Raw genomic sequence first — 27,968 nt, 5'->3', positions numbered from 1 at the left:
GTGCATATGTCGTTGTTCCGAACCCCTGTCGCAAGCTAGCCTCCAACTTTGCTAAAACGTTTAAGCTATATGCGAAGAGAAATACTATGACACACCCAAAATGCTGTATGAGGAAAGGTTGCTGAAAATTGTGGTGAATGTAATCGGAATCACTGGCAGCCCATCCGCTCCTCGGTTCAAGGCCATATGAAAAACTCCGAACAAGCTACGCAAGGGATTTGTAACTTTGCCTGGATGAAAATCTTTCTGCACATTTCGCAGTCCTGTTAGTATGGTGCTCTCCTTTTTTTGTGTAGTGTGACTAATGGGAACGCTTTATGCACCAATTATTATTTTGAGAATTACTGAACGCCTTCCCTGAAACACACTGTATTTGCTCCCTCTAAATCTTTAAATGCGCCCATTAAAATAGGCAAAGCATCTATCTGCGCTGCATAACAAGCCACACAGCATGGCTGAGGAGCAAATCCCTTGACTCTGTATTTTTGACAAAGGCTCTCAAAATGCATTATCAGTTTCAGACGCTGGGTGGCACAACTGCAAATGTATTCCCATTAATTCCCCAATAACCCCCTGTATTCTATTCAGATCATCCCCTTCTTAATCCTCTTCCAAGCTTGATGATTCGGAAAGCTTGTCCCTATACCAACATGGCCCATGGCCAAGTATGCACTGCATGGTACACATGGTCCTGCATACAGTTTACGCTTATAAAGACATGGGGGGGGGGGGGGGGGGTCTTTATTGCTCATAGCCAGAAATTTTGGACAAGAGCATTTTTTTAAACGAAAAGTTGTTTATGAACGCAATTTTTCGGACGCCGTAATAATTCGCTATAACAATGAATGTGTCTCCAGGTCCCTACTCGAGACGAGTGTAGTTTTCTGCTATACTATATTGTGAAAAACGCATCCTATTGGTTTTCTGAGGCAGCTTTAACTACTCGTTTTGCGCGCAGGACAAACTTTAAAAGGTAGAATTTGCTACACACTGGAAGGTTTGACAATTTCCTTTAATATCTTGAGAACAGTAGCTTATTATATTACATATTTGCCTCACAATTATAACTAATGTCCAAGAAAGCCGGGCTTGTTTTATCAGCGTGAAGTCTCCGGTTTGAAAGCGAAACTTAGCACTTAAAAGTTGCAAGTAAGTCCGATAATGTGCTTCTGCAATAAAAGTTCACTCCTTAGACATTTTTTGGTTCGTTTTTCCTTTTTTTGTGTGTGTTCGGCACACTTATAATTCATTTACAAGTCGTTTGCCGCGCTGTGGAGGCTACAGCGATTTAAGCGTATCAAGACAGCGCGTACTGCATAAATGTCACCTCGCGACTGGTGCTTTCATCACTGGGAACGTGAGACGACTGGGACGCAGAGATCACCAGTGTCTAGTTGCTGCGCGTAGAAGACTCGTCGGACGCTACGTCTGCGAATGGTGACGCACCATTTCGCAGAAGACATCCGCTGTGCTGCGTTCGTGCATACTTCGTCTGCTAATTTAATCAGTGAACAGAACGTTCGCTGTATACTTTGGAACCATTATATTTAACTACTTTTTAAATTGCTGTCACAGTTTGGAGATGACATGCACATCCCTACCTGCTGGTTTCCATCTTGTAGATAGCCCTGTATGGGTCAGGTCTACCTGGTCAACAGCCTGTTTGGCAAGCAGGTGAACATGGGCAGTTTGGACCAAGAGCTTTGTCACGATCAGCGTGGCTTGAAGAACGTCAGGTAGATCCAATACCCTGTACTATAAGCCGCATTTATTCGACAAACCTACAAGCGCATGTAACACAGCAGTAGTGCGCTGCTGTGTTTTCTGTCATCTAGCATTTATTTTGGCTGCAATTTGCTGCCCCCTTTTCAGTCTTCTGTCGTGACGTTCTGTGGATTCTTCCCGAGGGTGCAGTAGCCGCCCTTGCACACACCGACTGTATACATTCCATGTTTCCTGTTTGATCCTATAGGTGTCCTGAACGCTCCGTACTGCAGCTGCACAAAAAGAAAACAGTCATGGCAAAACCGATTTAACTACAGCCAGATTTACCTTGCGGAAAAAGATGACACTTATGAAAGAACCTGCTTCCCTGCTATGCCTACCGATCGAGTTACCACTGCGAGAATAATGCGAAGAAATCAGAAAATTTCCATTTCTTCGCATTTATTAAATGGGGAAAACACAGGTTGAATAACCGCCTCTACTCTTCCCTTTGACTAAGCGTGGCCGTGCCATACTTACAGCCCACTCCTCCCGCCTCACAAACGCTTTGTAAAGTAATGAGCTCATGTGAGCCGCACCGTAGTTGTGCAGTGGGTATATTGTCGGGATGCTGAGCCCAAAGCCATGGGTGAATTGTTCCCGGCTGTACGGTTTAGTATGTGGTGTTCAACGTCCTGAATCTGCACGTGTCCACAACTAAGGACGCCGTAGCAGAGGGCTTCGGAGAAATTTCGACCACTTAAGGTTATTTAAAGATCAATGACATCGTGCAGCACACCGTAATTTTTTTTTCCCATTCCAATCAGTCAAAACGCGGCCTCTACGCTCGGGGTTACATCTCGCGGCTTTTGGGCTGAGCAGCCGGGACAGAGCCACGACGGCAAGTGGAAGCTGCATTTTGATGGAAGCGAAACGCAAAAAAAAATGCTGTGTAAAAAGAGCTCGGAGCAGGAAAAGCCAATGTCCGGGCAAACGATACTTCAAATTCAAGTTTTTGCTGAAGTCTTGGACAAAAACATTTTTGCAAAGCCAGCCGCAGTCCCTGTATCGCGGGGGTTTCTAGGAGGGAATATACAAGGGGTAAGTTAAAATGCATTGTCGAGCCGTTGCTTTCTGCGTGCTTTATGTATGGTTACTGTCAGTGCTCCCCTTTCAAAAGAATCCCGGCAGCAGAATTCTTCACGTTTAGTGAGCCTGGATCAGCCTGAGCTCAGCAAACCGCCAATGTGGACTGTTTTTCACGGTTTATTTACTACAAGTGCGAATTAATAACTAGTACTTTGCAGATATATATCAGGCCATCCAAACAGCTGCTTCAAAACAGGGCAGCCAAAACACATGCGCTTCCGAGAAGCTTCAGGCAAAGCAACCCCTCCTGTTTACGCAACTGGACAAAATAGCCAAAAAGTAAAATTGTTTAAAGCCACAGCGCATAAATAAATAAGAGTATTAAAACAAACGCAAGTGCGCTGGCGTAGGGTTTCTGCCGTTCACCACTTTGATCATTGCTTTTACGAGGGTCGATCGTTTCGTGCTGAATAGAGCAATTAGCATCTAGTAAGTCCGCAGAAATAAAGATCGACATCATGCGCTTTCGAGTATCTTGTGCCCTTTAGTAAAATCGTTTAAGGAGCGGTTCTTACCAAGCACTTGACTCCGTCTTCGCGATTCTCGAAGTTGCCGTAGGCGCATTCAACTCGGCAGGAAAGGACCACTATGAGCTGCAAGCATTGTTTTCGCTTTTAATTTTTTTTTTCAAGTAGTCTGGCAATGCAAGACCTGAACATGAGGCAAAAAACACGTTTGCTCTTCTCTACGAGAGCGTGATTTTGTTTTTAGAACTATAGTGCCAATGACGCAATTTCATGGCAGTAATAACACAAGCAAATGCAGCGCAGTCTAGAGAAAAAAAAATTAACCATGGCCACAGCAGGATGTATAGAAGAATAAACGCGAAATCAGTGGTAACATACAGGGTAAGCAAAGAGTAACACAGTAAACAAGCGCGGGAATAACGCAGGACTAAGACGAGACGGCACAAGCGCTAACTTTCAACACTGCGGATTTTTTGCAGACCAGGAGCATGTATAGGCAGCTGGTACAGCCGATAAGAAGATGACAAAACATAACAAAAATGCCACATGCCCTGATGTCAGGAAATCGAGCTCTTTCTTTGATAATGCTACAGACGGCCTGCTGACGAACTGATCTCCTGCCCGTGCTATCTCACACGCTTCCTTGATTTCTCTAGTCAGGTCGTTATGGTGCCGATACAAAACGACGGTCTTTTCGAACAAGGGATGGCAAGGTGGTTCTGCGTCACATTTTTTTTGCAGTGGGGCGCCAGATGGCCGTCTGTGGGGATGTTTCTAACTTTATTGTTGTGCTCTAGGAGGCGCACATTCAAGCACCTGTGCCCGTTTGTCCTATGTAGTGCCTACCACATGAAAGTGGACTTTTGTATACGACTCCCTTCCCGCAAGGCATGTGGGCATTTCTGTGTTTAATTGTGCACTGGGGCTTCCGCGTGCGAGTAAGGCACCTCTTTTGGCACACACTCAAAAGCTCTTTAGGAACCGTGAATACCACTTTTACGCCAAAACGTTGCCCTATACCTTCCTTAGATTGCGAGACCTTATGCAGTATAGGAAATCATGGATACCTTTTCTTTCTTTCTTTTTTCTTTCATTTTCCAACTCTCCTCCGCTCTCTGTTCGTCGCTCATGTGTGACGCAACTTTTCTTCTGCGATGCAGGCCTTCGGCGACTGAAACAATCACATGCTTGGGATAACTCGCCGCCTCCAAACGTTCTACCTGCTTTTGTACACTTTCTTCCAAAGCACGTTCGCATTACTTGCAGAGAGCGCTCGACAAGAAGGAAAGAACAGTGCCTCTCTTCACCAACTTTGAGTGTGCAGAGCTGTACGGGAAGGGAGGCTTGTTGGTTCTAGGCTCATACATCCAGCAGGCATGATCGTGATTGAAACGCAGCCGCAGATCAATAAATCTAATGCTCTCCTGCGCGGGCAACTCATGAGTAAACGTTAGGGTCCTAAGGCGCGCATTAAAGGAGTCTAGAATACGCGATACATTAGGGGCAGTAAAAACAGGTCCACCTAAAACAATTAAAAAATCATCAACGTACTTAAAAGTTTTTAAATCCTAAGATCATCTAGCCGTTCAAAACGAGCCTTGTCACAATGAGCTAAAAAGAGATCGCTTAAAATCGGCGCAATACACTATCATATGCAAACACCCTAATTTTGCAGGTAAATGTTATTGTCAAAGGCAACAAACATTGACGTCAAGAACAAAGATAAAAGCTCTGAAAAACCCGCCGTACTCATGCCACAGGCGTTCTGGAAATCGACGGCACCACACTCGTCAATTGCAGCCTCGACACAGGACAGCAGACCACCGTGCGGCAATGAATAAAACAAGGTTCGCTCCAAAGTCCGACGTTCGCTCTCCAGCCAAGGAAAGATACATCGGAACTCCTCACCTGTATCCGGGAAGTAGCGAGACGTGCGCCGGTGGACGATAGTGATTCCTGCGCATCCCAGGGAGCTGAACCTTCTCTTAAAATGCGGACAGGAGCGCCCAGATGTACGACTCCGACGACTGGATTCTGCCCTTCAGGAGCACGGCCTATGTGTACTGCCAGCGGATAAAGAGGACGGTTTCGCGGTCCTTAGTCGTGAGATGTTCCGTGAAAATGCATACGAGGCCGTCCATGCTGTCTTTAAGGCAACTCCCCGAGCTCCGCTGAAGAAGCTCGAGTCACGAGCGAAGAAGTTGTGTGAGCACATCAACCTGATCAACGTCCTGAAGCAAGTAGATAGCCGTGGCATTGACTTTCTGGACATGTTTTTTTTTTTTCTGCGAAGACCCACAAAGTGGAATGTCCTTTTCGCGTCATCGTTTCATAGTCAGGTACGTGGCAGAAGTGAGACGCGTAGTTTTTGCAAGGGCATCTGAAATTGATTAGCCTGATTGATCCTTTCTTGACTAAAGGTTCTTCTGCAGTTATTTAATACGTGCTTTAGGCCCCTAACGTTTACTCATGAGTTGCCCGCGCAGGACAGCATTAGATTTTTACACCTGCGGCTGCCTTTCAAACACGATCATGCCTGCTGGTTGTATGAGCCTAGAACCAACAAGCCTCTTTTGCTGTACAGCTCTGCACACTCAAAATTGGTAAAGATTGTTTATGGTTTATGGGGGTTTAACGTCCCAAAGCGACTCAGGCTATGAGAGACGCCGTGGTGAAGGGCTCCGGGAATTTCGACCACCTGGCGTTCTTTAACGTGCACTGACATCGCACAGCACACGGGCCTATAGAATTTCGCCTCCATCGAAATTCGACCTCAGCGGCCGGGATCGAACCCGCGTGTATCGGGTCAGCAGCCGAGCGCCATAACCACTGAGCCACAGCGGCGGCCCAAAGTTGGTAAAGAGAAGCATTGTTCTTTCCTTCTTGTCGAGCGCTCTGTGCAAGTCATGCGAGCATGCCGTGGAAGAAAGTGTACAAAAGCAGGTAGAACGTTTGGGGGCGGCGGGTTATCCCAAACACGTCATTGTTTCAGTGGCCGAAGGCCTGCATCGCAGAAGAAAAGTTGCGTCACACATGAGCGACGAACAGAGAGCGGAGGAAAGAAAAAAGAAAGAAAGAAAAGGTATCCATGATTTCCTATACTGCATAAGGTCTCTCACACTCTAAGGAAGGTGGGGCAACGTTCGGGCGCAAAAGTTGTATTCATGGCTCCTAAAGAGCTTTTTAGTGTGTGCAAAAAGAGCTGCGGCCCTACCCGAACGCGGAAACCTCAGTGCAGAATTAAGCACAGAAATGCCCACGTGCCTTGCAGGAAGGGAGTCGTATACAAAACTCCACTTTCTTGTGGTAGGCACTACATAGGGCAAACGGGCACAGGTGCTTGAATGTGCGCCTCCTAGAGCACAACAATAAAGTTAGAAACGTCACCACAGACGGCCATCTGGCGGCCCATTGCAAAAAAAAAATGTGACGCAGAACCACCTTTCCATCCCCTGTTCGACAAGACCATCATTTTGTATCGGCACCATAACGACCTGACTAGAGAAATCAAGGAAGCGTGTGAGATAGCACGGCCAGGAGATCAGTGCGTCAGCAGGCCGTCTGTGGCATTATCGAGGAGAGAGCTTGATACATGACTACATGTCGCATTTTTGTTATGTTTTTTTTTTTTCATTCTGCTATCGGTTGTATCAGTTGCTATATATGCTCCTGGTCTGCAATAAATCCGCTGTTGAAAGTTAGCGCTTGTGCCGTCTCTTCTTTGTCCTGCGGTCTTCCCGTGCTATGTTTACTGTGTTACAATGAATTACCAACCTGCCCAAGCCTATTCCATTCTGAACCAAAGTGAAAACCGGTTTGGGCCAAAGTATGTCATGCAAGGAAAGACAACAGGTGGATCATTAGAGCGATGGAGAAGGAAGGAATGTGCGGGCAAGGAAAGAGAGAAAGGAAAGTTTAACGAGGGGGAAAACGGAGAGTTCGGCCGGCGGTAACGTGACCCTGTCCTCCTACAGCACACTGTCGAAAGGAGAAGGGAAGAGGGATAGGTAGGGTTCGAGTGGAGAGTGATGATGTCAAAAAGCTATACTGCATCTGACAAGTCGTTTGCAGTGCTTTAATGGCTGCGCCGATCTGAGCTAATCAGAATGGCGTGTGCTGCAAAACTTGTTCCTCCGCGCCTCTCATGCCAACGACTGGTGGCGCCATCAGTGGGAAAGACTCGGCTGACAGGGCGGACGCCATGTTTACGAATGGCGATGCAGCACTTTGCAGCAAGCCTCCGCAGTGCTGTGTTCGTGCGGACCTTCTCAGCTAATTTAAGCAGTGAATGAAACATTCGCGGCACTTTCAAAACGTCATCCTGAACTGCCTTTTCAATTACTGCGATTCTTGTTCGAAAGATAGTCGCAACACTCCTCAAATATTTCAGGGATTATTTATTGTCTTCCTTGGCCCTGGTTAGACGAGAGGGCTCTACCTTTCACAGTGCTGAAAATGACTTGTGAGATGAAGTACAGACAGCGTGATTGAGATCAACCATAAAGTCGTTATCTGCAGTTGGCTAATGTAAGATTCGGCTGATGATCAATTGATCTATTTACTGATTGGTCTAGATTGACTCATTGATCAATTTATTTATTTATTCATTTATTCATTTATTCATTTATTCATTTATTCATTTATTCATTTACATTCTGAGCTGATTTGGGGTGTCTTGTGTGTCACGTGGTATAATTCGCGTACCCTTGTTCTGTCATCTTTTTGAGACGCTTGCTGAATTTTCTTTTTGTTCTTTTCTTTCTTTTTCTAAAGCACGCTATTGTCTACATTAAAAGGTGTATACAGAAATAGTTTTGCAATGAAGACGCATTGCTACAACCGCGGCATTCCAGGCCGAGCTGAGGGAACAGTATACTCTTCCTGCAATGCAAATGCATAAAGTAAAGCTCGTTCCCTTCTCTAGAGATAAACCGCTGCACGCAGAGAAGACGAAGACGAAGACGAAAACGTAAGTTCTCATTGGTAAACCTCGATGAGATCCTCGTGTGTCGCACCTACCTTATCACGTATAACGGTCAGTTCATTCGACATTCTGCAGTTGGCAAAATTAGCGTTGACCTTTTCATGCACGGGAGGCGTATCGGGAGCTGCAAGGAAAAAAGAACAACCGCGGAAAAGTTACATTAGACTGCGTTCTAAATAGTGAAATTTTCAACAAACGGCAGTTTTTTTTTTTCTCTGCGCTTAGGGAAATATTGAAACACATGAAATGGAAGGATACGGTGAGGTGATTGGATGCTTAAAACTGAACTAAACGTACCTTAAATCCTGCATACTTATCTTAAACATTACTAGCCAAGTCATGTCTACTGCACAGCAGAGGCCATCCTTTTTGGCATCGAACTGGCTTTTTCCGCCGGAAGCCACAGCCCCTACAATACACCAGAAAATTTCACAATCTCATCTCCCCCCTAACTCCCTGCCGTCCTCGGCTATCGGTTTGGCGTTCCGCTCATCACACGGTAGGAAGATTCCGTGTACCGCATCGAACTTGCGGGCTTTGGAAGAGAGGATAAATAACTATCGATTTGTATTCCGCTCAACAAGTGGCTCAGTGATGCGCACCTTTTTCCCTGCAAGCACCGGCGACACACTGGCCGACATTGGTCACGACAGGCCACTTGCCAGTTGTCTCCCGCTGAAAAGAGCAAAGAGAAAGTTTGTGAGAAAATAACTCGTTGTACTCGTGGTGCGCCGAAACCGAAAGAGCGGCGGAATGACAGGGAAAACGCTCAGACTGCCTTTGTGAGTGTGTTCGTGTGCGCGTGCGTGTGTGCGTGCGTTCGTGCGTGTTCGTGTGTGCGTGCGTTCGTGCGTGTTCGTGCGTGTGCTTTTGTGGCCAGCGTATGGTCTGAGTGCACATCAACAGACCTTATATAAACTCGCGACATGCATGCTCAAACTGGAGCGCAAACCTCCACGTTCCCCCACCTGGTCCGCTCTCTCTTCAACGTTGAAAGCAAACCATGCGTCGTGAGCGCCATTTGCCTATGTATATGCCTCAATGTTCGCAGCTGTCTTCCTCATAAATTATTTTTGCTCATAACCGTGAGCAGCATCTCGCCCTGACGCCAATCCTTGCTCACTTACCGCGCATAAAGTGTCCTCCTTCACTTGCTTGAACTGTTGATTCGAACACAGCATGCTACATGACGAATCAACTCTTTCCTGGAAAACGAAATAAAAAAACAGGGATCGTAATTAAGCATGACAGTGGAACTCCGTTGCATCAACCGTGGGTTGCTTCCCGAATAAAATCACTGCGCCCACTGGACCTATACACAAATCGGGCCTGTTTTGGAGCATCCATGTTTCATGCTGTCCATTCGGGACGCAAATAATACTTGCTAAGCCTAAGCCTTTGAATAGTTCTAGACCGCATCCTGCTTTGATTTCACATGGAACTTATTTGTTATTACAATTTGAGAAGGTGTGATATCACTGAAGCTCCGATAAGGGAGACTCTTGTACCCATCCCTATCAGGCGGTGAGATTCCAACCAATCACCTCCAGCCACCGAGGCGGACGCTCAAGCCACTAGGCCGCCCGCCGCCCCCACACTCCACTATCTCCTAAAAGTGGACAGAAGGATTCTCGCTGTCCGTTTTGCCATCAGTGGCCTCCCCCTTGCTCCCACCCACTCTTTCTCTTCCATCTCCCTCCTCTCCTTTAAAAGTGGAAAATGATGTTTCCCTCCTTCCACTGTGCCACCTGCCAACTGAAGCAGATGGCAAGATCGTCATACAGATGGCCATGTGTGGCACGTTCCGTGAAATCAGGTCGTCAGCTCGTCCGCACACTCTTTTTCCTTCTTTCTCTCTTTCCCTCCTTTCTCGCTGTTTCAGTCACCTCCCCTCTCACACACCTGCAGAGGTACTAAGCGTTACTAATGGCATCGGCAGTACGTAACCCCCCCCCCCCCCCCCCCAGCTGTTGCTGATATTCGCATTACCCCAACGGTAAACTTTCAGTAAATGTTTCATTGTGTACGAATGAAATAAAGCGAAATAAAATGAATACATCACGTCTCTAGCGGCGTATGTGGCACGCTTTTGTTCACTTCAATTACAAAAAAAGTAGGAGTGTCGCGTTAGTGTATTTCTTTTCTTTGTGGTAACTTTTTGCATAAAAATCCTGATAATTTATATCTAGCGGACATTTCCACCGCTTTTATCTGGTCTTGCTTATCATTCTTAAAATATGCTTTCGCGGAATAAATTTAAAATATCCACCTTGGCGACGCAAATTTGCACCACCGCAGGTATTTCTCATCTGTCTTCAACGTGCCGTTTTTAACCGCACGAGATGTTTCTGCATGAACATCTTGGCGAAAACAGAGCGAAAAACACGGAAGATAGATGATAACTTGATGCGTAACAAACACAGTATATTTCCACCTGAGTACTCTGACAGTGTTGTAAAGATTTCACATGCTTATCGATTCCGTGTAGTCAATTGTAAATAATCCTGGGCGTTTAAGCATAGAATATAATCCCCCATTCGCGTAACGTGTCAAACAGTTTAAATATTTGTCCACTACAATCAGTACACGTGACCACATGCCTTCATTTATGACGTGCGACCAGCCTCATGTACCCGTACTCTGAGTCTTGCGTATGTCTCGTACAGTGCATATACTTTTGAGCAGTCGAAGCAAGAAAAAAAAAAAGGCTTTCGGTTCAACTATGCATACTCACCATATACCTGACAGGAGAAAGGAAATGATTGCACCCTTCCTCAGGAACGTTCACTGTCAGTACGGGGACTGTAGGAGCTACAAAAAAGAATGAAAGAAAACAAAAGCATGAAACGCCTCCTTTTTCCCTTATATAACTGCGAACTATATTAGGCGCGTTTCTTATATCCACGAGAAATAAAGAAGTCGCTCTATCCTCTGGGAGTGCCCGTTCAGAATTTCTGAGTAGTTTCGGAAACACGGTCCCAAGGCAATCAAAGATAAATCTACAGCCACTCACGGATTATGATGCACTCTCCGTGCTTACAAACGCCTTCGACAATGTGGTTGGGTACATGGAAAGGAACCTTGACCCTCCGTTCATAATCCAGCTGCAAACAACGAAAAATATTGCAGAGAATCACTAAACATATGACTCTTCGAAGAAGCGTACAGGGTGAAATGATTTCCTTAATCACGCAGAAATTAAATAGGAAAAGATATGACCGCTATTTCTCTAGCTGCACTGCTTCGTAAAGCAAATAGATAATGCGTTGGTAGCTGCCAAGAAACAAACTACTTAAATTTTACGTGTATTTGAGTAGTTCTTTAAACCAGTGCTTTTCTACTTAGTTACTGATAACTCGACAACAGAATCATTGTCCATCTCACCATCGTCCGCAAAGTCTTTTCTAGATTTTTGTTGTCACGCTGCGGCGACTGTTCGAATAAAAGTTGTGCGTTATTACCAAGCAGGGTGTTCCATCCGGTAGTGTTTGGGTCGTCCCGTTTTTGCAATGATCCGTGCACCTTACCGCCAAGATCTGTTACAGGAGAACGGAGGTAGAGAAAATAATAAGATAGAGTGAAATCAAATACATCAGGCATGTATTCCACATTTCCGTAGACGCACATGATTTCATCCATATGGACAGAGAAATAATATGGCGTGATATCGCGACTTTGCCACCAGAACGCAAGTCTGAAACGGTTGTGAGCACAGATTGGGCATTCCTTAAAAGAAATAAAAATTGCCAGTGTTTTCAGCCGCATAAATAAAGGTTCAAGATCATATAAATTGTTATGCTCTGTCATTTCAAAATGTTCCACAGCACTTTTTATGGAAGTTTTATGAAAAAACAATGTAGATTTTGGGCTCATTTTAACGCATCGTAACTCAACTAACTCATCTTTTATTGAGGACGCTAAAAACAGCACACGTCAGAACAGCACTCAAAAAACGCCACAGTGACAAAACAGCAAAGGGAAAAAATAACACTGACAAAATAACACGCTAAACGAACAGAACACGTCAGAACAGAACAAGAATAAAACAACTCGACAACAGAAGAGCACACGTAAAAACAGCACGACGACAAAACAGTGCAATGCAATACGACGCCGCGTTGCTGGAGGGGTTGTAAAAATGAGCAGTTAATTACCATCAGAAAAAAAAAACAATATGGCTGGATTTTGCAACCGGTATTCATAAGCGTCTGTTGACTGCAATACGCCATGCTTACAAATAGCTTTCGTTCGTTTTAGTATTAGGCGCTGTGGAACGCTGTAATGCACATCGGTTATCTTAGGCTTAAAGGGACACTGAGGAGAACTGCATCGAATTAATGTTTTCAGTGCAAAATTGATTCTGTAGCTCTCCCTGGCTATGTGGACTTTTGCTCGGCAGCAATATACGCGTATATGGACGATAAAATTGATTTTTAGAATCTTGCCGCCTGTCTGTTCAAACTCGATCGTGACATCGTTATCGAAAAGGATCAGTGGCTTCGTTTTTAAGTAAATGGCGGCGTAACATAGCCTCCGGGATCCACACAAAAAGTGGTGCCGCCTTAATCATTTTCAATTTTCAGTATCTGAAATTGATGAGATTTATAGATTGTATTGATAGTTTCGCGCTACTAATGAGGTTTTTCACGGTAGGAAAGCTTATATAGCGTTGAAAAGTCATCACCGCGTAGGCGGTGACATAAGAGAACCGATTTTGTTAATTCGACGACAGCTTTTTCAAATGGAGAGAAAAGAAAATAACTGTCAATCCAACGAGCGCTGCTTCAAAATTTTAATGTTAACCACACTGGGCCGCGTGCGAACTGCAGCTGACCGCTGCATTTATATCAGAACACTTACTTTGCCATTTCTTTTTGTTGTGGATTCTAGACAACCGTCCGGATGTGTCCATGGTGTCAGATCTGAAATCGCATATTTTCTCTGTTATTCCCTTTCTCTAACTATGACGTACAAATTCTCTATAAATATTAATTCAACACTTTTCTTTGGGGAAAAATTCATATTAGCGAGGCTTTCTTCAGAGCACCAGCAATACGCGCGGGCGCCATAATAGGTGCGTTAATTACAGTGATATTCTGCATTGAACAATGCATGCAAAGCGCAGATGCGATTTTATAATCAAACTGATTTAGAGGTGTTTCGGGTGGAGGTCCGCATAATAAAAAAAAAGAAAAAAATTTTCCGCAAATTATATCAACGTGCGAAAGCAGAACTGCATGAACGTTTGCTTGTCTTGTTACTTTACTGTTGGCTTTCTAATGTTGGCTTATCATGATGTTCACATCGTAAATGGTGTGGTTTTAACGTAGTTAAACCGAGTAGGACAAGCGAAAGCAATTGAGGCAACGCCACCTGAAAGGCAACCGCATGAAAAGATACGGCACGAGCAGCACGCGTCCATCGCCGCCGCGCGATTGCTCGCGTGATTCCGATGCCGATGGCTCTCGTGCGTCGGGACCGAGGACAGCGGCGGGAGTGTCGGCCAAGCGGGGGCGCTAGGAGTGTAAACGATGTGAAATGGCGGCACCACGGACAGTGATCGCACAAACCAACAAGCATCGCAATATCTTGCTCCGGGTTAGGCATCGGAATAGTTTTCGAACTAGATGCACAACACAAAATCGCCAACTGGATCCTGATACTGATTGAGCTAGTTTGATCGGCTAAGGGTGGCCCATTAAGGCCCTAATAATTTCTTCATGGCAAGAGTCGTCACCGTGAAACTCGGACAAAATGAATAAGAGACAGAATTCGTTCACAATCTGTAAATAATTTTGTTGCAGTCGCGTCCAAGTTTCTAACAAAACCTAATTAGCAACAAAAGACTTGCTATGAATGCTAGGCGCGATCGATCGCGAGGCGCGGATACCATTCGAGACCCTTTGAGCAGACATCTAAATACAAACTTGAATCCTTGGCTTCGCGCCACGTGATTTTAGACATATCTTCATAGGCATAGTGTATCAAACTTCCAGCTAAACTCACGCAGTGTCGCTCATTGAGCAACAGTTCTTCACTGGTTATAACGCAAAATAAATCATGCACCAAAATAAATCATGCACCAATGGCTAAGTGGGAAAATCGAATCATCGGTTCCGTTAAGGTACAATGAGGACTAACTGAAGTCAGCCTGTATCTGAAGGGTATACCGCGTTATGGAAACAATGAATAACTGCGCAAAAAGGATGGGTTCTTCTCTCTTGGTTCTTCTGTCTTGTCCCGTCCTTTTTGCGCAGTTATTCATCGTTTCCATAATGTCGTACCAACTAGCCCCTCACCGCACTCTTCTAGTAAACCGCGTTCTAATCATAAAGATTCTACTCTCACCAAAAGCGGAGTTTTCATAATCTAGAAAAGACCAAGAAACAAAACACAGGTGTCTCCATCACCGGTCGATTTCACAAGTAAAATGCATGCGTCGACACCGATTCATGGGCTATGGTCAAGTCAAGGCGGTGCCAACTCGTCTTGTTCGATAAGGACGTCAAGAGCTGGGACCGAATGGCGGGAAGATTTTTCAATCCAGTTTTCTCGCCGGCAAATGCGTCTTCTGCTGAGTACAAACGACAAAATAGACAGTCAGGACCCAGCGAATCAATGTTTACCGAGGAATATAACTGAAAATATTTGTACTAATTGTCTCTTTAAAGGGGCTCTGAAAGGGGCTCTCGAGAAAGTTGCGGTACTACTGGGATATTAAAGAACGCCGATTCAAGGATATACTCAAGCAATAATTTTTTTTAATGCGTTTTGTAGGAGCTAAGTTATCTGTAGTGAAATTTCGAATTTCAGCTTCTTCGTGCCTTTCCCCCTCCTCTGGTCACTTTCTGCACGCTCAAAGGTCGGCGCTCCTCCGCCGGCCCCACTGGGGCCCCACTGGGGCGGCGCGCGGCAATTACCAGAGCTGCGTAGCCTCTTGTGCTGACTGGCCGCGGCCATGCTAGCTGCGTGAAGTCTGAAAGAATCTAACCAATAGTCACCTCTGAACAGAATTACGCAGAAGCGTGCGACGGAGGAGGGCGTGAGCATGAAGATGAATGAATGAATAAAACTTTATTTTCGTTTCTTTGGGTTTAGCGGATTCCGGACGTCTTCATCTTCCGAGTTCCAATGGTCGGTGCCCTCATTCCAGGGCCCCGCTGAGCTTTGCCACCTCACTTGCGTGCCGTACGAGACCTCTCTGGACCGCCAGCTCGCTGCTGGTGAGCAGGCCCTCCCACTGTTCCGCACTGGGCTTTTCTAGTTTATGGAATGCATAGTTGTGTCTACATTCCCATGTAATATGATATAGCGTGGGGGTTGCCCCGCACCACGTGCATGTGTCATTGTATTGTCCTGGATACATCGTATGTAGTGTGTGTAGGTTTGTAAATGTGCCTGTTTGTAATCTTCGTCATCCCACTGCCTCGTGCTGTGTCAGCAACGGGTGTGGTGGAGGATACGTCAGTCTCCTTCCTCTGTGGTAATTTAGTATTTCTGCATATGTGGGTTCTACCGTTGTGGTATGTTCCTGTGACTCCGTTGTGTCTGCTCGGTGGGTCATCTCGCGAGCTAGACTGTCTGCCCTCAGGTTCCCTTCCACTCCGGCATGTCCCGGTATCCAGAAAATTTTGTGTTGTAATGATGTATTGGGAGGCCCTGTCTGGAGAATGATTTGCAGTGCTCCCTTGTATATTCTTCCCGCCGTGTAGCTTCTACACGCGGCTTTCGAGTCCGTCAGAATCGTGAGTGATTTATTTAGTCGGTTCCCTTCAGCTACTGCCAGAGCTACGGCAACTTCTTCCCCCTCGGTTACCGAATAATTTTTGGTTGTTACACACGTTACCGCCTCTAGGCTCTGCTTGACGACCACTGATGTAATTCTATGTTCTTTGGTGTCCCTGTTCCACGGATACAGGCCTGCATCCGTGTACACCGTGTTTTCTTTGGTAGCTAGGTGTTTTTCTACGTACTCTGCCCTAGCAGCTCGTCTAGCCGCGTGCAGGTTTGTGTCCATGTTTCTCGGTAAGGGGCAGACTCTGATGGATTGTTTAACTTCGTCTGGTATGTTTGCTACTCTGCCTTCTGTTTCTTTACTGCTATACCCTAACCTGAGGAGGAGCGCACGGCCGGTGGTCGACTGCTGGGGTCTGGTTAGTTGCGATCCAGCTTGCGCCTCTCGTAGCTCTTCGAAGGTATTGTGGATGCCCAGCATCAAGAGTTTTTCATTTGATGTATTTCTTGGTAGGTTTAGCGCTGTTTTGAAGGCTTTCCTTAAAAGCGTGTCCGCTTGTTCCTTCTCATTCTTTGTCATGTGGTGATACGGCAGGGAATAGGTGATCCGGCTGATTACGAGGCTTTTAATCAGCTTTACTGTATCTCCCTCCTTCATCCCGTGCCTTTTCTGTGAGACTCGCGTGATCATTCTGCTGACTTGCTGTGTTGATTGTTTTAGGAGACTGAGTGTGTGGCTGCATCTATTGCATCCTTGGATCCACATACCCAGTATACTTATGTTTAGTTCTGGAATGGTCTGTCCTTCCAAACGCGCTCTCAATTGTTCCGGCGTTGGCTTCTTTCCGACCCGCAGAATTTCCGATTTCTCGGTTGAACACGCGAGTCCTCGAAGCCTGACGTATTCCTCCACGCATGTCGCTGCTTTCTGCAATAGTTCTTCTTTTCGGCCAAGTGACCCTTGGTTGACCCAGACAGTGATGTCATCCGCATACATGGCATGCTGGATACCTTCGATCTTGCTCAGATTGCGTGCGAGGCCGATCATTGCCATGTTGAACAGGACCGGTGAGATCACCGATCCTTGTGGAGTTCCTTTGTTTGGTGTGTTAAATGTTTCGCTTCTTAGGCCTCCCAGTCCCACCGTGGCCGTGCGGTTAAAAAACAGGAAGGCCCTTACATAGTTGTGGATTCTTCTCCCACACCTGGTATTGTTGATTCCTTCCATGATTGCTTCATGACTGAAGTTGTCAAAAGCATCCTTGATGTCCAGGGCCATTACGATGTTTTCTCCTGTTTTGGGAATTGTGTCTATTATTTCCTCTTTGATTTGTAGGAGGATGTCTTGGGTTGACAAGTTTGCTCTGAAGCCGAACATACTTAGGGGGTATTTTTCGCCATCTTCAAGGTGTTGCTGTATTCTTTTCGTGATGACTCTTTCGTAGAGTTTGCCTAGACATGATGTTAACGAGATGGGTCTTAGGTTCTCTATCTGAAGCTTTTATGCGTTGCATAATGCAATCACTCAGTTCAGCCCTTGGGCGCGGCCGGGCAGCCACCAAACCACGTGACGTGACGTCACGACAGCCGGAGGAAAAGCTGGGCCCCAACTCGCGCGGTCGCGCGCGGCCGCAGCCACCACCTGACTCCCGCTCCTTCCGCTAGGGGCGCTGCGCCGGCGCGTGACGTCACGGAGGAAAAGCTGGGCCCCAACTCGCGCGGTCGCGTGCGGCCGCAGCCACCACCTGACTCCCGCTAGGGGCGCTGCGCTATGATTGACGTCACGGCATATGTATAAAAGAGCTGCGCTCCTTCGCCGGGACAGTCTTATACCCCTGTCACACGGACACTGTAAAGGTACTTTGAACTAATGCTCCATTACTCTAAGGACGAACGCGCGCTGCCACACGGACGCGCCAAAGGACCCCTAGCTCAAAGGAGCTTCGAAACAAGGCAGCTCGAGTTCGTCCTTTGAGGCTTCAAGGGAGTACTCTCTCTCCCAGCGAGTTAACAGCATAAATAAATTGAGAAAAGAAACGTTCAATTTTCATTTTATGAATTCACTTCATAAGATTAGTGGTGTTTTAAAATATAAGATCATTTGTTTTGTGGCAGTCTCACCACGCCATACTCTCGTTCCAGATATACGAGCGAGTTGGGCTCAGTGTGGCCAGCACTGTGATGTTATGCTCTGTACTTGGAAAATCATGTCATTATTGCAGTTAAAATTGCATTGCTTTAACTAGAGTCACTAAATAAAGACTTAGAGTACCGGCACTCTTTTCTCCTATTGTTCTGTGCCGCCGCCACGATCATTGGTCAGTTTGCATCACGTGATATTTGTTTACACTGCGACGGTTCATGGGGGCTGCCATTTTGTGGCTTATGCGTTTCCAGTCGGGCAACTGTGGTAGTCCTAGTGCTGCGAGTGCTGCCGGTGACCGACTCAGTGACCAGGGATTCCGCGCCTCGCAGCATTTCAGCTGCACAAGAGCATACGAGGATGCCGTTTTGCTGCGTTGTTGGCTGTTTCAACTCGCAGAATGATGGAAAACGCTTCATGCGCTTTCCGCTTTCCATGCCGTACGGCTACGATCCCCGCCGCAGCGCAGGGTGGCTAACAGAGTTGTTTACAAAATGGCCGGGCCAAAGTTAGCGGCGAGGTCGCCGAAGCGGCAATCTGGCAACAATGATAAACAACAAAATGGCCGCCTCTGCTTACCGCCGTGCTGCAGTGACTCTAGCTTTAACATAATACGGTTATAAAACTAATTTACTAAAAAAATGTGACATTTATGTATTTATATGTGCAGTGAGGTTTGCAATTTAAATAACGCTTTTCGCCGATGAGGGCGCTAAAAAGTTCTTGCGAAGGTCGTTCCGCGACCGTGTAGCACGGACGAACTCCCTTGAAGTAGTGCTCCTTTGGGAGCGTAAAGGAGCATTAGTTCAAAGTGCCTTTAGAGTGCCCGTGTGACAGGGGTATTATACCCCTGTCACACGGGCATTTCGAGGGCCCTCGAACCGATAGTCTATCGACTCAAAGGCGATCGAGCGCTGCTACACGGGCAGTTTCAATGGCGATCGAGTCAATAGCCTATCGAGTCAACGGAGCAGCACGGAACTCCATCGAGATATGCAACGCATTCTTGGCTTAACCAAGCTAAGCCTGGCCATTTTTTGCCTGGTTTTGGTACCATGACCACCTCCGCGTGCTTCCAGTTCTTGGGGACGGTATTCCGTAAGCTGGGCTATTGCTTCATCGCTTAGATTGCGGATGGGCGAATTCTTGATCTTGTCTGCTCCCGCTGCCGTATTCTTGGTTATCGCTCTAACTGCTGCGTAGACTTCTTCATTTGTCATCGGCCTGTCTAAGTGTGGATTATCCTCTCCTTGATATTCTCCTTTGTATTCTTGGGGCCTGTTGTTGCCGTAGCATTTCGTCTTGATCGCTTCGATCAAGTCATCAAGTCATCGTTGCTGCCCTTGAATTGGTGTACGAGTCTTTGTATGGCTTTGCCGCTTTCTGCTTTTGCTTTGTTGAGATCCATTAGCGCTTTAAGAATCCGCCACGTTCTGGCTGTGCTGAGTGTACCATTCAGTGAGCTGCTGAACTGTTCCCAGCCCTGCCTAGCCAGTTGCGTTGCGAACCGTTCTGCTTTCTGCGTGACCTCCGCTATTTTCTTCTTCAGCTTCCTGTTAAGTTTCTGTCTTTTCCATCTCTTCGTATGCCCACGTCTCGCCTCCCATAGCCTGAGAAGTTTAGGGTCCACTTCCGGTGTGGCCTCCGTCCTGTCTATTTCTTGCGTATGTCGCTCCTGTATTTGTCTGATTTGCTCGCTCCAGTCCTCGATCGAGGTGATTTTGTCCTTTATTTGTCTGCTGCTGTCTCGGGATGCATCCCAGTCTGTAATGTGGGCTGATCATATTTTCCTTTTGATCCTTTCCGCCTCTAGTGTGATTTTTATTATGTAGTGATCGCTCCCTAGGTTCTACAGCAGGTTCTCCCACTGAAAAAAAAAAAACTGGTAGGGTTTTAACCTGTAGTTAAACCGATGAGGCGCGCGAAATAATGTGTTTAGCCTGGTTGGCTCACGGTTTTGCTTTGCTGGATCGTTGGCACGTCAGGCCCGCGATATTAACTCACGCTAACCTATGATAGCGGTTAAGCTGAGCTGATCTGTTCGCGCCACAGTTTGATGAAGGCGACAACGTGCAATGCACAGATCGAGAATGTGTTGCAGTTTAGCACGAGGTGCGATCGGCTGCGGCGATAGCATAGTGCTCTTGTAAAATTTGTCAGCAAAGCTGACCTGCTCGCGCCGCCGCGGGTTCTAAGCTCAGTCGCAGCAACAATATTTTATTTTTCCGGTCACCCTCAAAGTCACCATCCCATTGGCTGCAGCTCGCACGAAGCTACTCCGATCTAACGCGAGTTACTCCCAGGCTTCATACAATTTTTTTTTGGAACCACGTGAAGTACTAAAGCAAGGCTGAATGGTGGGACAGTTGGTATGACATGTTGAAGAATGTCATACCAACTGGAATGTGCACAATCAAGATGTCAGTTGTTAGTCCAGCCTTGTCCTGTGTAGTTCTTTTGTCCCTCGTCTTTTTTTCGGCTGGTAAAATTTCTTCTTCGACACGTGAAGTAGTGCTCTTACATTAAAAGTCGCCGGAAAGGACTCGCCAGCTCACCCCCTCAAACGAGTTTGATTTCGTAGGCAAAAAAAAAAAGATTTTAGCCTTCTTTTTCTGCCAGTTCCGTAAGATAGTGAAAAGCCTACTATTTCTAATACATGTTGGTTTTGTGGTTCAGCGGATGCGTCAGTTAGTAAACCTAACGTGCCTATCGGATATAAAGGGCAAGCGTTAAATTCTTTGGCGCCAAGCTGTTTAAATTGGTGCGCATGGTGCATTCAGCTTACCTGCGGTGACGCAAGATCCATTTCGGCATACTCCGGTTCTGTTGATGAACAGGCCATTTCTTTCTTCTGTGCCGAGCTAGAGGCCAAATATACAAAAAAACGACGTAGTCCCCTTTCACGCTGCAAGCGTGCGTCAGTAATTACGCCACGCTTACTCACGAGAACACTTACCCGGCACAGTCTACCGTCATCCAGATTCGTCGTATTCCAGGTCCTGTTTCGCCACACGTAACAGCTAGCGACACATCCAACGGCCACTTCAAGCTGAATTGAGTCATCACAGAAAACAGTGAGACTTTTGCATGGTTAAGGTCATTTCTGAAGTGCTTTAGTTTACGCCAGTGTAAGCTATTAAATTTGTATAAGTATTTCTGGGTGTCCCAGCTAAATGTAAACAAGGTTTTTAAAATAGACGTAGCATCACACATGCTAGTGAAAGCAACTCAATGTTGCTGCGAGTCGTGTGGCCTATAGTTTGCGGTATTTTTTTTTCCGTTCTATAAAGTTAGTTATTACCAAGGATTAACTAGCTAACTTTTTTAAATATTGCCTCCGCGAAAAAAAGTGTTAAATCGGAAGTTACAGATCGCCTTAAAAAATAGCCGCCTTAATTTTGTTTTTGTAACCAGCTACCAATTACGTAGATTTTTGTTACCAGCCTAGAATGAAATCCCGCCAATGGGTTAGCATTTGCTGGCGCATATCTTGCGGCCGCTGTAGGCGAAAAGTCGCGTCGGGGTGTGCGCTCCAGGTATGAACGGATTTTCCTCTCACTGAGCTTGTCGGTGGGCGCTAAAGTAGAACCGCTCTCACGTGGTGATAGTAATATAATAATAATAATAATAATAATAATAATAATAATAATAATAATAATAATAAGTCTTGGAGAAAGGAAATGGCGCAGTATCTGCCTCATATATCGTTGGACACTTGAACCGCGCCGTAAGCGAAGGGATAAAGGAGGGAGTGAAAGAAGAAAGGAAGAGGTGCCGCAGTAGAGGGATCCGGAATAATTTCGACCACCTGGGGATTTTTAACGTGCACTGACATAGCACAGCACACGGGCGCCTTAGCTATCACGTGGTAATAATAATAATTGGTTTTTCGGGGAAAAGGAAATGGCGCAGTATCTGTCTCATATATCGTTGGACACCTGAACCGCACCGTAAGGGAAGAGATAAAGGAGGGAGTGAAAGAAGAAAGGAAGTGAGAGGTGCCGTAGTGGAGGGCTCCGGAATAATTTCGACCACCTGGGTATCTTTAACGTGCACCGACATATATCACGTGGTAGATGTTGTATTTCGCGGTCTTCCTTTTTAGGCCGGCCAAACGATCTGCCTAAGCGGTACCTCGTTGTAAACTCTTTTTCAACGTGACCTACAACTTCCATATCGACAGATTTTTTTCTGAGGCCAATATTTGAAAGTTTGCAATTAACCTTTACTAATTAGCTTTCTAGAACGGAGCAATGCTGCACACTCGGCCCAACGCTCTCAACACCACCCAGTTGGTTTTACTCGCTTAGGACACTATTAAAAAAAAGCTGCGATACCTGATATAAATATGTTTTTGCAAGTATGTGAGAGGTTTCAACAAAGATATGCCAACACCGTGAAGACGTCAGCGCTTGTCCGGCACTTATACAGCAAATCAAACAGAAAATGGACTAGTTGAAAAGAGAATTTCATAGACGTCTGTACGTCGCAGAAATTCCAGTTCATCGGTATCACCAGCTTAGCATCTCTAATATACCACTCGTGGCTTGCGGACAGCACTAGCCGCAAAACTGGTTCATTTGGATAGTGTCCAGGCAGAGTGTCGCGGGTCCCCTACAGCCAGTTTTCCGCTAAGAACATGGACAGTTGCATGTGGGCTCTGTATGTTTTGGCGTTTTCTTTTGTGTTTTAAATACTTCAAATCAAATGTAAACGCGACTTGACCGCCTTTACTTTGGTCGCAACAGTGGTGAGAACGACGCTCAATTTATGTAGATACCTGAGCACTATAGAACACACAACTAATTAAATTAAATTAGATTTCTATTTCCGACCTTCTAGACATTAGTGGCGCACACAAAACGCTCACAGTGGAGCTTGGTAGCGCGCCTGCGTCCAAGATTGTATATATTGTTACATATCAATTATAGGAAACAACATAAATAAAGTAACTGCATTTGTTTAGTCCTTCCTTTGCCGAAAGAAAAATACAAAACGCACGAAAACCTCCCTAACACTTTCTTGATTGCTTTCCCGCTGAAAGAAACCTGGATAGTGCTACTCAAAACGCTAAAAACCACCTGAAATTGACGGCGGTGTAAGCCTGAAAAATGTTTGAGGGGCGGCAATAGAAAAACCTAATTTTTTTTTTCTCGGCCCTAAATAAAGTTGTCTAGGCCAGAAGAAAAGTACAGTTTAGACAGATTACCTTACTGTTTATGGAGGTCGTATTCACTCTGCAGTGGTAGTAGTAATAATCGTACGCTGGAACAAAAAAAATATAATTTGTTTTGAGGAAAGGAAATAATGCAGTAACTGTCTCACTTATCTCGGTGGACACCCGAACCGCGCCATAAGGGAAGGGATAAAGCAGCCTGGAGTGAAAGAAGACAGGAAGAAAGAGGTGCTGCAGTGACGTGCACTGACGTCGCACAGCACACGGGGGCTATGCGTTTCTTAGCACTCCTTTTCTTTCTCAAAGCTTATCTTGCGGCACTGTGACACGACGGCCCCTGGCAATACTGTATATCCTCCACTGTTCAAGGATAGTCGTGCTATATATAAAATTATGCACGGGCACTTTAGGCGCAAATAAAGAATAGAGAAGGCCGAATTATTGAACAGTCCACCCACCAGGTCGTTTTGTAGGCTTCACTTTGTGAGAAGTAGTATTGGTGCTGTTACATTTGCCTTCCCAGCAGACCCCAGCAGTTAGCCTCCATCCGTGGTCTTCTCTCCTGAGCTGTAATTTTCCAAGCAAATAAAGGTTTAGCAAAGTTTTTCTGCTCATGTTTATGACTACATGAAAAAAAATGGGGAGCTATGTCGAAACAAAATCTCCAGTGAAACAGATTAGGCCAGTGTTGTCAAACCTAAGTATAGAGCTTGTGCTCGGGCTTAGTTAGTTGACCAAGGGAAGCATTTGCGGGCGCTGCATATAGTGACAACTATACAGATTCACTCGTCAGTCATGTTAGGCATCTATCAATTATATGAAAATAGATTAAGCATAAAACACGCAGATTACTCTAGGTGAAACTAATCGGTCGCTAACGTTTATTATTCACTTCAACCTCGCTATGGCGCGTGGCACTGGTGCCGTTAAGACATTTGTACACTCCTCGCGGGAGGGCGCTGGTGAGCAGCATGGAAGCCGGATATCAAATTGCAGCGCTTCGTCAATTTTCTTTCCTGTTCGAAGCTAAGTTTACTTCACCAGGGAAGCTGCTTCTCCAGTTATTCATAAGGTACGCCTGCACCTTTATTGCGACTTTCGTGTTATTTCGCTGTAAATTCAGGCGTGTTTAAGCCCGTTCTCATTTCTACGCCCATCCTTGCTTCCACGCCGCGCTTACAGGCTTAGTAGAATGTGATTCAACTTGAACGCGAGGCGGAAGAACGGCCGGCCGTTGTGTGTTCAGTCTGGACATCGACCGCCGCTAAGCCGACTGGAAGTCACCTACCGACGCTAGAAATCACGAGTACCTAGAAGATGTCACCGCGCACGGCAAGAGCTCGTCTCAAGACGGGACCTCATACCAAGAAATGACCCCGGACGACAATGATGATAGCTATAGCTCAAAGCCAGCGTCGACCCGCATTTACCTAAGGTGAAGTGGCCAGAGTTAGAGGTAGTGGCCTATGAATGCCAAAAAATAACAAAAAAACACTGAAGAGCCACCACTAGAAGCAACGGACCATCGCAAGTGTTAACCAGCACTGTTCCCACTTCGAGTTATTGATCAATTCGCTCTCGCCCTACCATGATCTTGCCGTCCCTGTTAGCTCAATTGGTAAAGCGACTGCTCCGGTGAAGCAGTGGTCCCAGGTTCGAACCCCGGACCAGCGTTCCTGTGCCCTTAGCCGTGTCCGCAGTGAAGCAGGCCCTCGAAGCGGACGCTGACCTAGGTACCAGGACGGGCCTGAACACAGAAGAACTCTGCCGGCCTTTGGAGTTAAATTTTGCCTAAACAGCGCAGCTTTTTCCTTCAAATGAGAATTTTGTAAGCAGACCGGCGGTACTGCCATGGGCGCCGCGATCTCGGTGACTGCTGCCAACCTGATGATGGAGGCCATCGAAGAGAAAGCACTGATGTCGTTCCAAGAAAAACCAAGTTTTCATTCGTTACATTGACGGCTGAAGACATCGCAGGTCGAAAACTTCCTTGCACACCTCAACTCAGTTGAGCCTTCTATTCAGTTCACAATGGAACCAGAAGTGAACAACACTTTGCCATTCCTGGACGTCTTCATCAGAAGAAAAGGGGCAGATCTAAAGTTAGGCGTCTATAGGAAGCCAACCCATACCTGCCGCTACCTAAAAAAACGGATCCGTCGCCTCCTTTCTCCTGACAAGAGCAAAGTCAATTTGCTCCTCTGAAGCGGAGGAGAATGGCTACACACGTGGCTTTTGTCAACGCGTTGGTCGCCGTCAAACTCACAGGACAGGGGGACCAGCCAACAATGAAACAAAGAAACGCGCGCGCGTTGTCCTTCCATATGTGAGGGGAACCAGCGAGGCATTCGCACGCATTCTCAGAAAACATGGAATCCACGTGGCCCACAAACCTGTTTCGACAATAAGCCGCTTCTTACCACGACCAAAAGACCGCGTCACCAGAGAAAAACAACCGGGTGTCGTCTACAAAATCCCATGCTCAGAGTGCCCGGCTTCATACATCGGCGAAACAAAAAACCTCCATCAAAGAATAAGGCAACCCAAAAATGTCATCCGGCTAATGAATTCAGAATCCAACCCCCTCGCCGAACACTGCGAGCGCGCCGACCACCGCATAGCCTTCGAGGAGGTGAGCGTCTTGGCCGTGGAGCCAAACCTGTTCAAGAGGTGACATGTGGAGTCATGGCACATCCGGCTAACAAAGGTGGCGATGAATAGGACTCCAGGAACGCTCCCCTCTGCGTAGGTTAGTGGACTGCGCCACGTGCCAACAAAGGGAGAGCGAAGGCAGCAACCCGCTGCAGCAGCTGGCACACTTTAGTCACCCCTGAAGAAGGGACCGAGTTGGCCCCGAATCGTTGGGTAGAGTTAAATATATTGGATGGCGTCAGTTTTCTCTCAACAATTTTTCTTTAACTACGAAGTTTCTGAGAAAGCTGTTTAGCTTTCCTTTGTAGCCTGTATGGCTGCGCTTGGGTGGACGCCAATGAGTAATTACTCCCTTATTACAAATCTACTCCACCTTGGGGGGATCCGCCTAAACATTGACCAACTATGAGGTCACGAGGAAAGAAAAGGCAATAACTGCATCAGTCTCGATGGACATCTCAACTGCGCCGTATGGGAAATTGGTTTTTAGTGCGCTAGACCTAGAGCTCCCACTCGCTGATTTCGCCGTTGTCTGTGCGGTCCCATCGTGCCCACCGAGGTAGGTTGGCAGTTTAATGATTGCTCGCGAGAGGTTCCTCGGAAAGATCAATCTGGATCTCACAAGCCCCACCCATGGCGGCATCTGCCATCGCAGGGCAGTGGCACATCGCGATTAAACGCTGCACCACTGCGCCAGGAGTGGTATGGGGTCTCCCAGCGATCTGTGAATTTAGACAATGAACAAAGCCTGCATATATAGGCATTAAGCCATTCACGCTATCGCGTTAAGGAGAAGCTTGAATTTGTTTTCGGTACTTTTTGTCTGAAGCCTACCTGAGCTTGAAAACCGACCCACGAACCGGAGCGCTAGCGCACCTAATTGGCATTTCGCCTTAATCGTCCGCCATTTTTTTTAGAACAGCAAATGGCGCAGTAACTTCCTCACTTGTCGGTAAGTGAGGGATGAAGGATGGAGTGCAAGAAAGAGGAAGAGGTTTTCGTAGTGGAGGACTTCGGAATAGTTCCGGTAACCTGGGGGTTTTTAACTTGCACTGAAATCGCACAGCACACGGGCGCCATTTGCGTTTCGCCTCCGTCCAAACGCGGTCACCGCAGTCGGGTTCGAACCGGCGTCTCCGACTCAGTAACTGAGCGGCCTAATCATTTAGCCACCGCGGCGGGTTGCCGTGAGGGAAGCGATCAAAGAGGGAGGGAAATAATGTGGAGAATAAGGAACCATAATGGAAGCGATAACTACCCTTTTGACCCAGTGAACTGGTTTTGCAGATGTCTCTGTTATCACCTAGGCGCCAGCAAAAGAACTTAAAATCAATGAAGACTTCAAACTAACGACAGCACACAAAGCAAATGCAGATTGCGAGTAACGGTTAGCAATCAGTGAACGAAATGTGCAAGTAAAATAGGCAAATTGATTTAAGACAATGCAGCATTCGACGGGGTTCTTTTTCCCGTTAAACTCCTCAATTTTTGGACAAGTTATACAAAAATGAGTTGGCCAATGCTCTTTTCGTTTGTTTTCTTGTTTGTTTCTTTTCTCTTTCCTTGTTTGTTTGTTGTTAGTTTTCTTACCGCGCAAGGCGTTCCGTCTGGGACCACTGCGTCCGTCCTCAGCCGTCCTCGACCGCCGTCCCGGTGTGCTTGCGTCGTTGACGCGGTCGAATCTGTGGTGTTGTTTCCAGGGCTGTACGAAAGTTCCTTGTCTGCTTCCCCGCTGCCGAGGGTCGGCGTGGCTTCTTTTTCACCGCTTTCTGCCATAACGACGACCTCAAACTCATCGTTATAGTCATCATCTTCATAGTAGTCATAGTAGTACTCTTCGTCGTCTTCCTTTTCTCCTGGTTTACACTTACATTTCTTTGCCACGGGCACCTTTTTTTTACGTAAGAAAGGGTAAGACAAGAAGGGAAGCTTTTTGTCATACAGTCTGAACATAAACAT

At 46.4% G+C, this 27,968-nt stretch overlaps 1 protein-coding gene across 1 annotated transcript; it reads right to left on the bottom strand.

Annotated features, from left to right (window-relative positions):
- Positions 1-1,760: 1,760 nt before the first annotated feature.
- LOC144119597 (uncharacterized) lies at positions 1,761-27,968 on the bottom strand. The gene is made up of 14 exons (XM_077652173.1): positions 27,600-27,968; positions 23,816-23,924; positions 23,391-23,446; positions 21,138-21,230; positions 20,967-21,042; positions 13,165-13,226; positions 11,766-11,840; positions 11,318-11,408; positions 11,039-11,115; positions 9,432-9,509; positions 8,907-8,979; positions 8,340-8,428; positions 3,369-3,446; positions 1,761-1,997 (listed from the first exon to the last, which is right to left on the bottom strand). The coding sequence occupies exons 1-14, from the start codon at positions 27,966-27,968 to the stop codon at positions 1,869-1,871; spliced, it is 1,455 nt and encodes a 484-aa protein (XP_077508299.1). The 3' UTR covers positions 1,761-1,868.

The sequence above is a fragment of the Amblyomma americanum genome, chromosome 2 (genome assembly GCF_052857255.1).
Source record: "Amblyomma americanum isolate KBUSLIRL-KWMA chromosome 2, ASM5285725v1, whole genome shotgun sequence".
NCBI lineage: Eukaryota > Metazoa > Arthropoda > Arachnida > Ixodida > Ixodidae > Amblyomma > Amblyomma americanum.
This window is presented reverse-complemented; position numbering and strand designations above follow the sequence as displayed.

Excerpts from the sequence above, each read along its gene's own strand:
- LOC144119597 (XM_077652173.1), bottom strand. The coding sequence starts at position 27,968 with ATGTTTATGTTCAGACTGTATGACAAAAAGCTTCCCTTCTTGTCTTAC. Across the intron at positions 23,925-27,599 it reads CAGACGGAACGCCTTGCGCG|CTCAGGAGAGAAGACCACGG; the intron begins GTAAGAAAACTA and ends GGAAAATTACAG. Across the intron at positions 1,998-3,368 it reads AAGACGGAGTCAAGTGCTTG|CTGCAGTACGGAGCGTTCAG; the intron begins GTAAGAACCGCT and ends CTTTTTGTGCAG.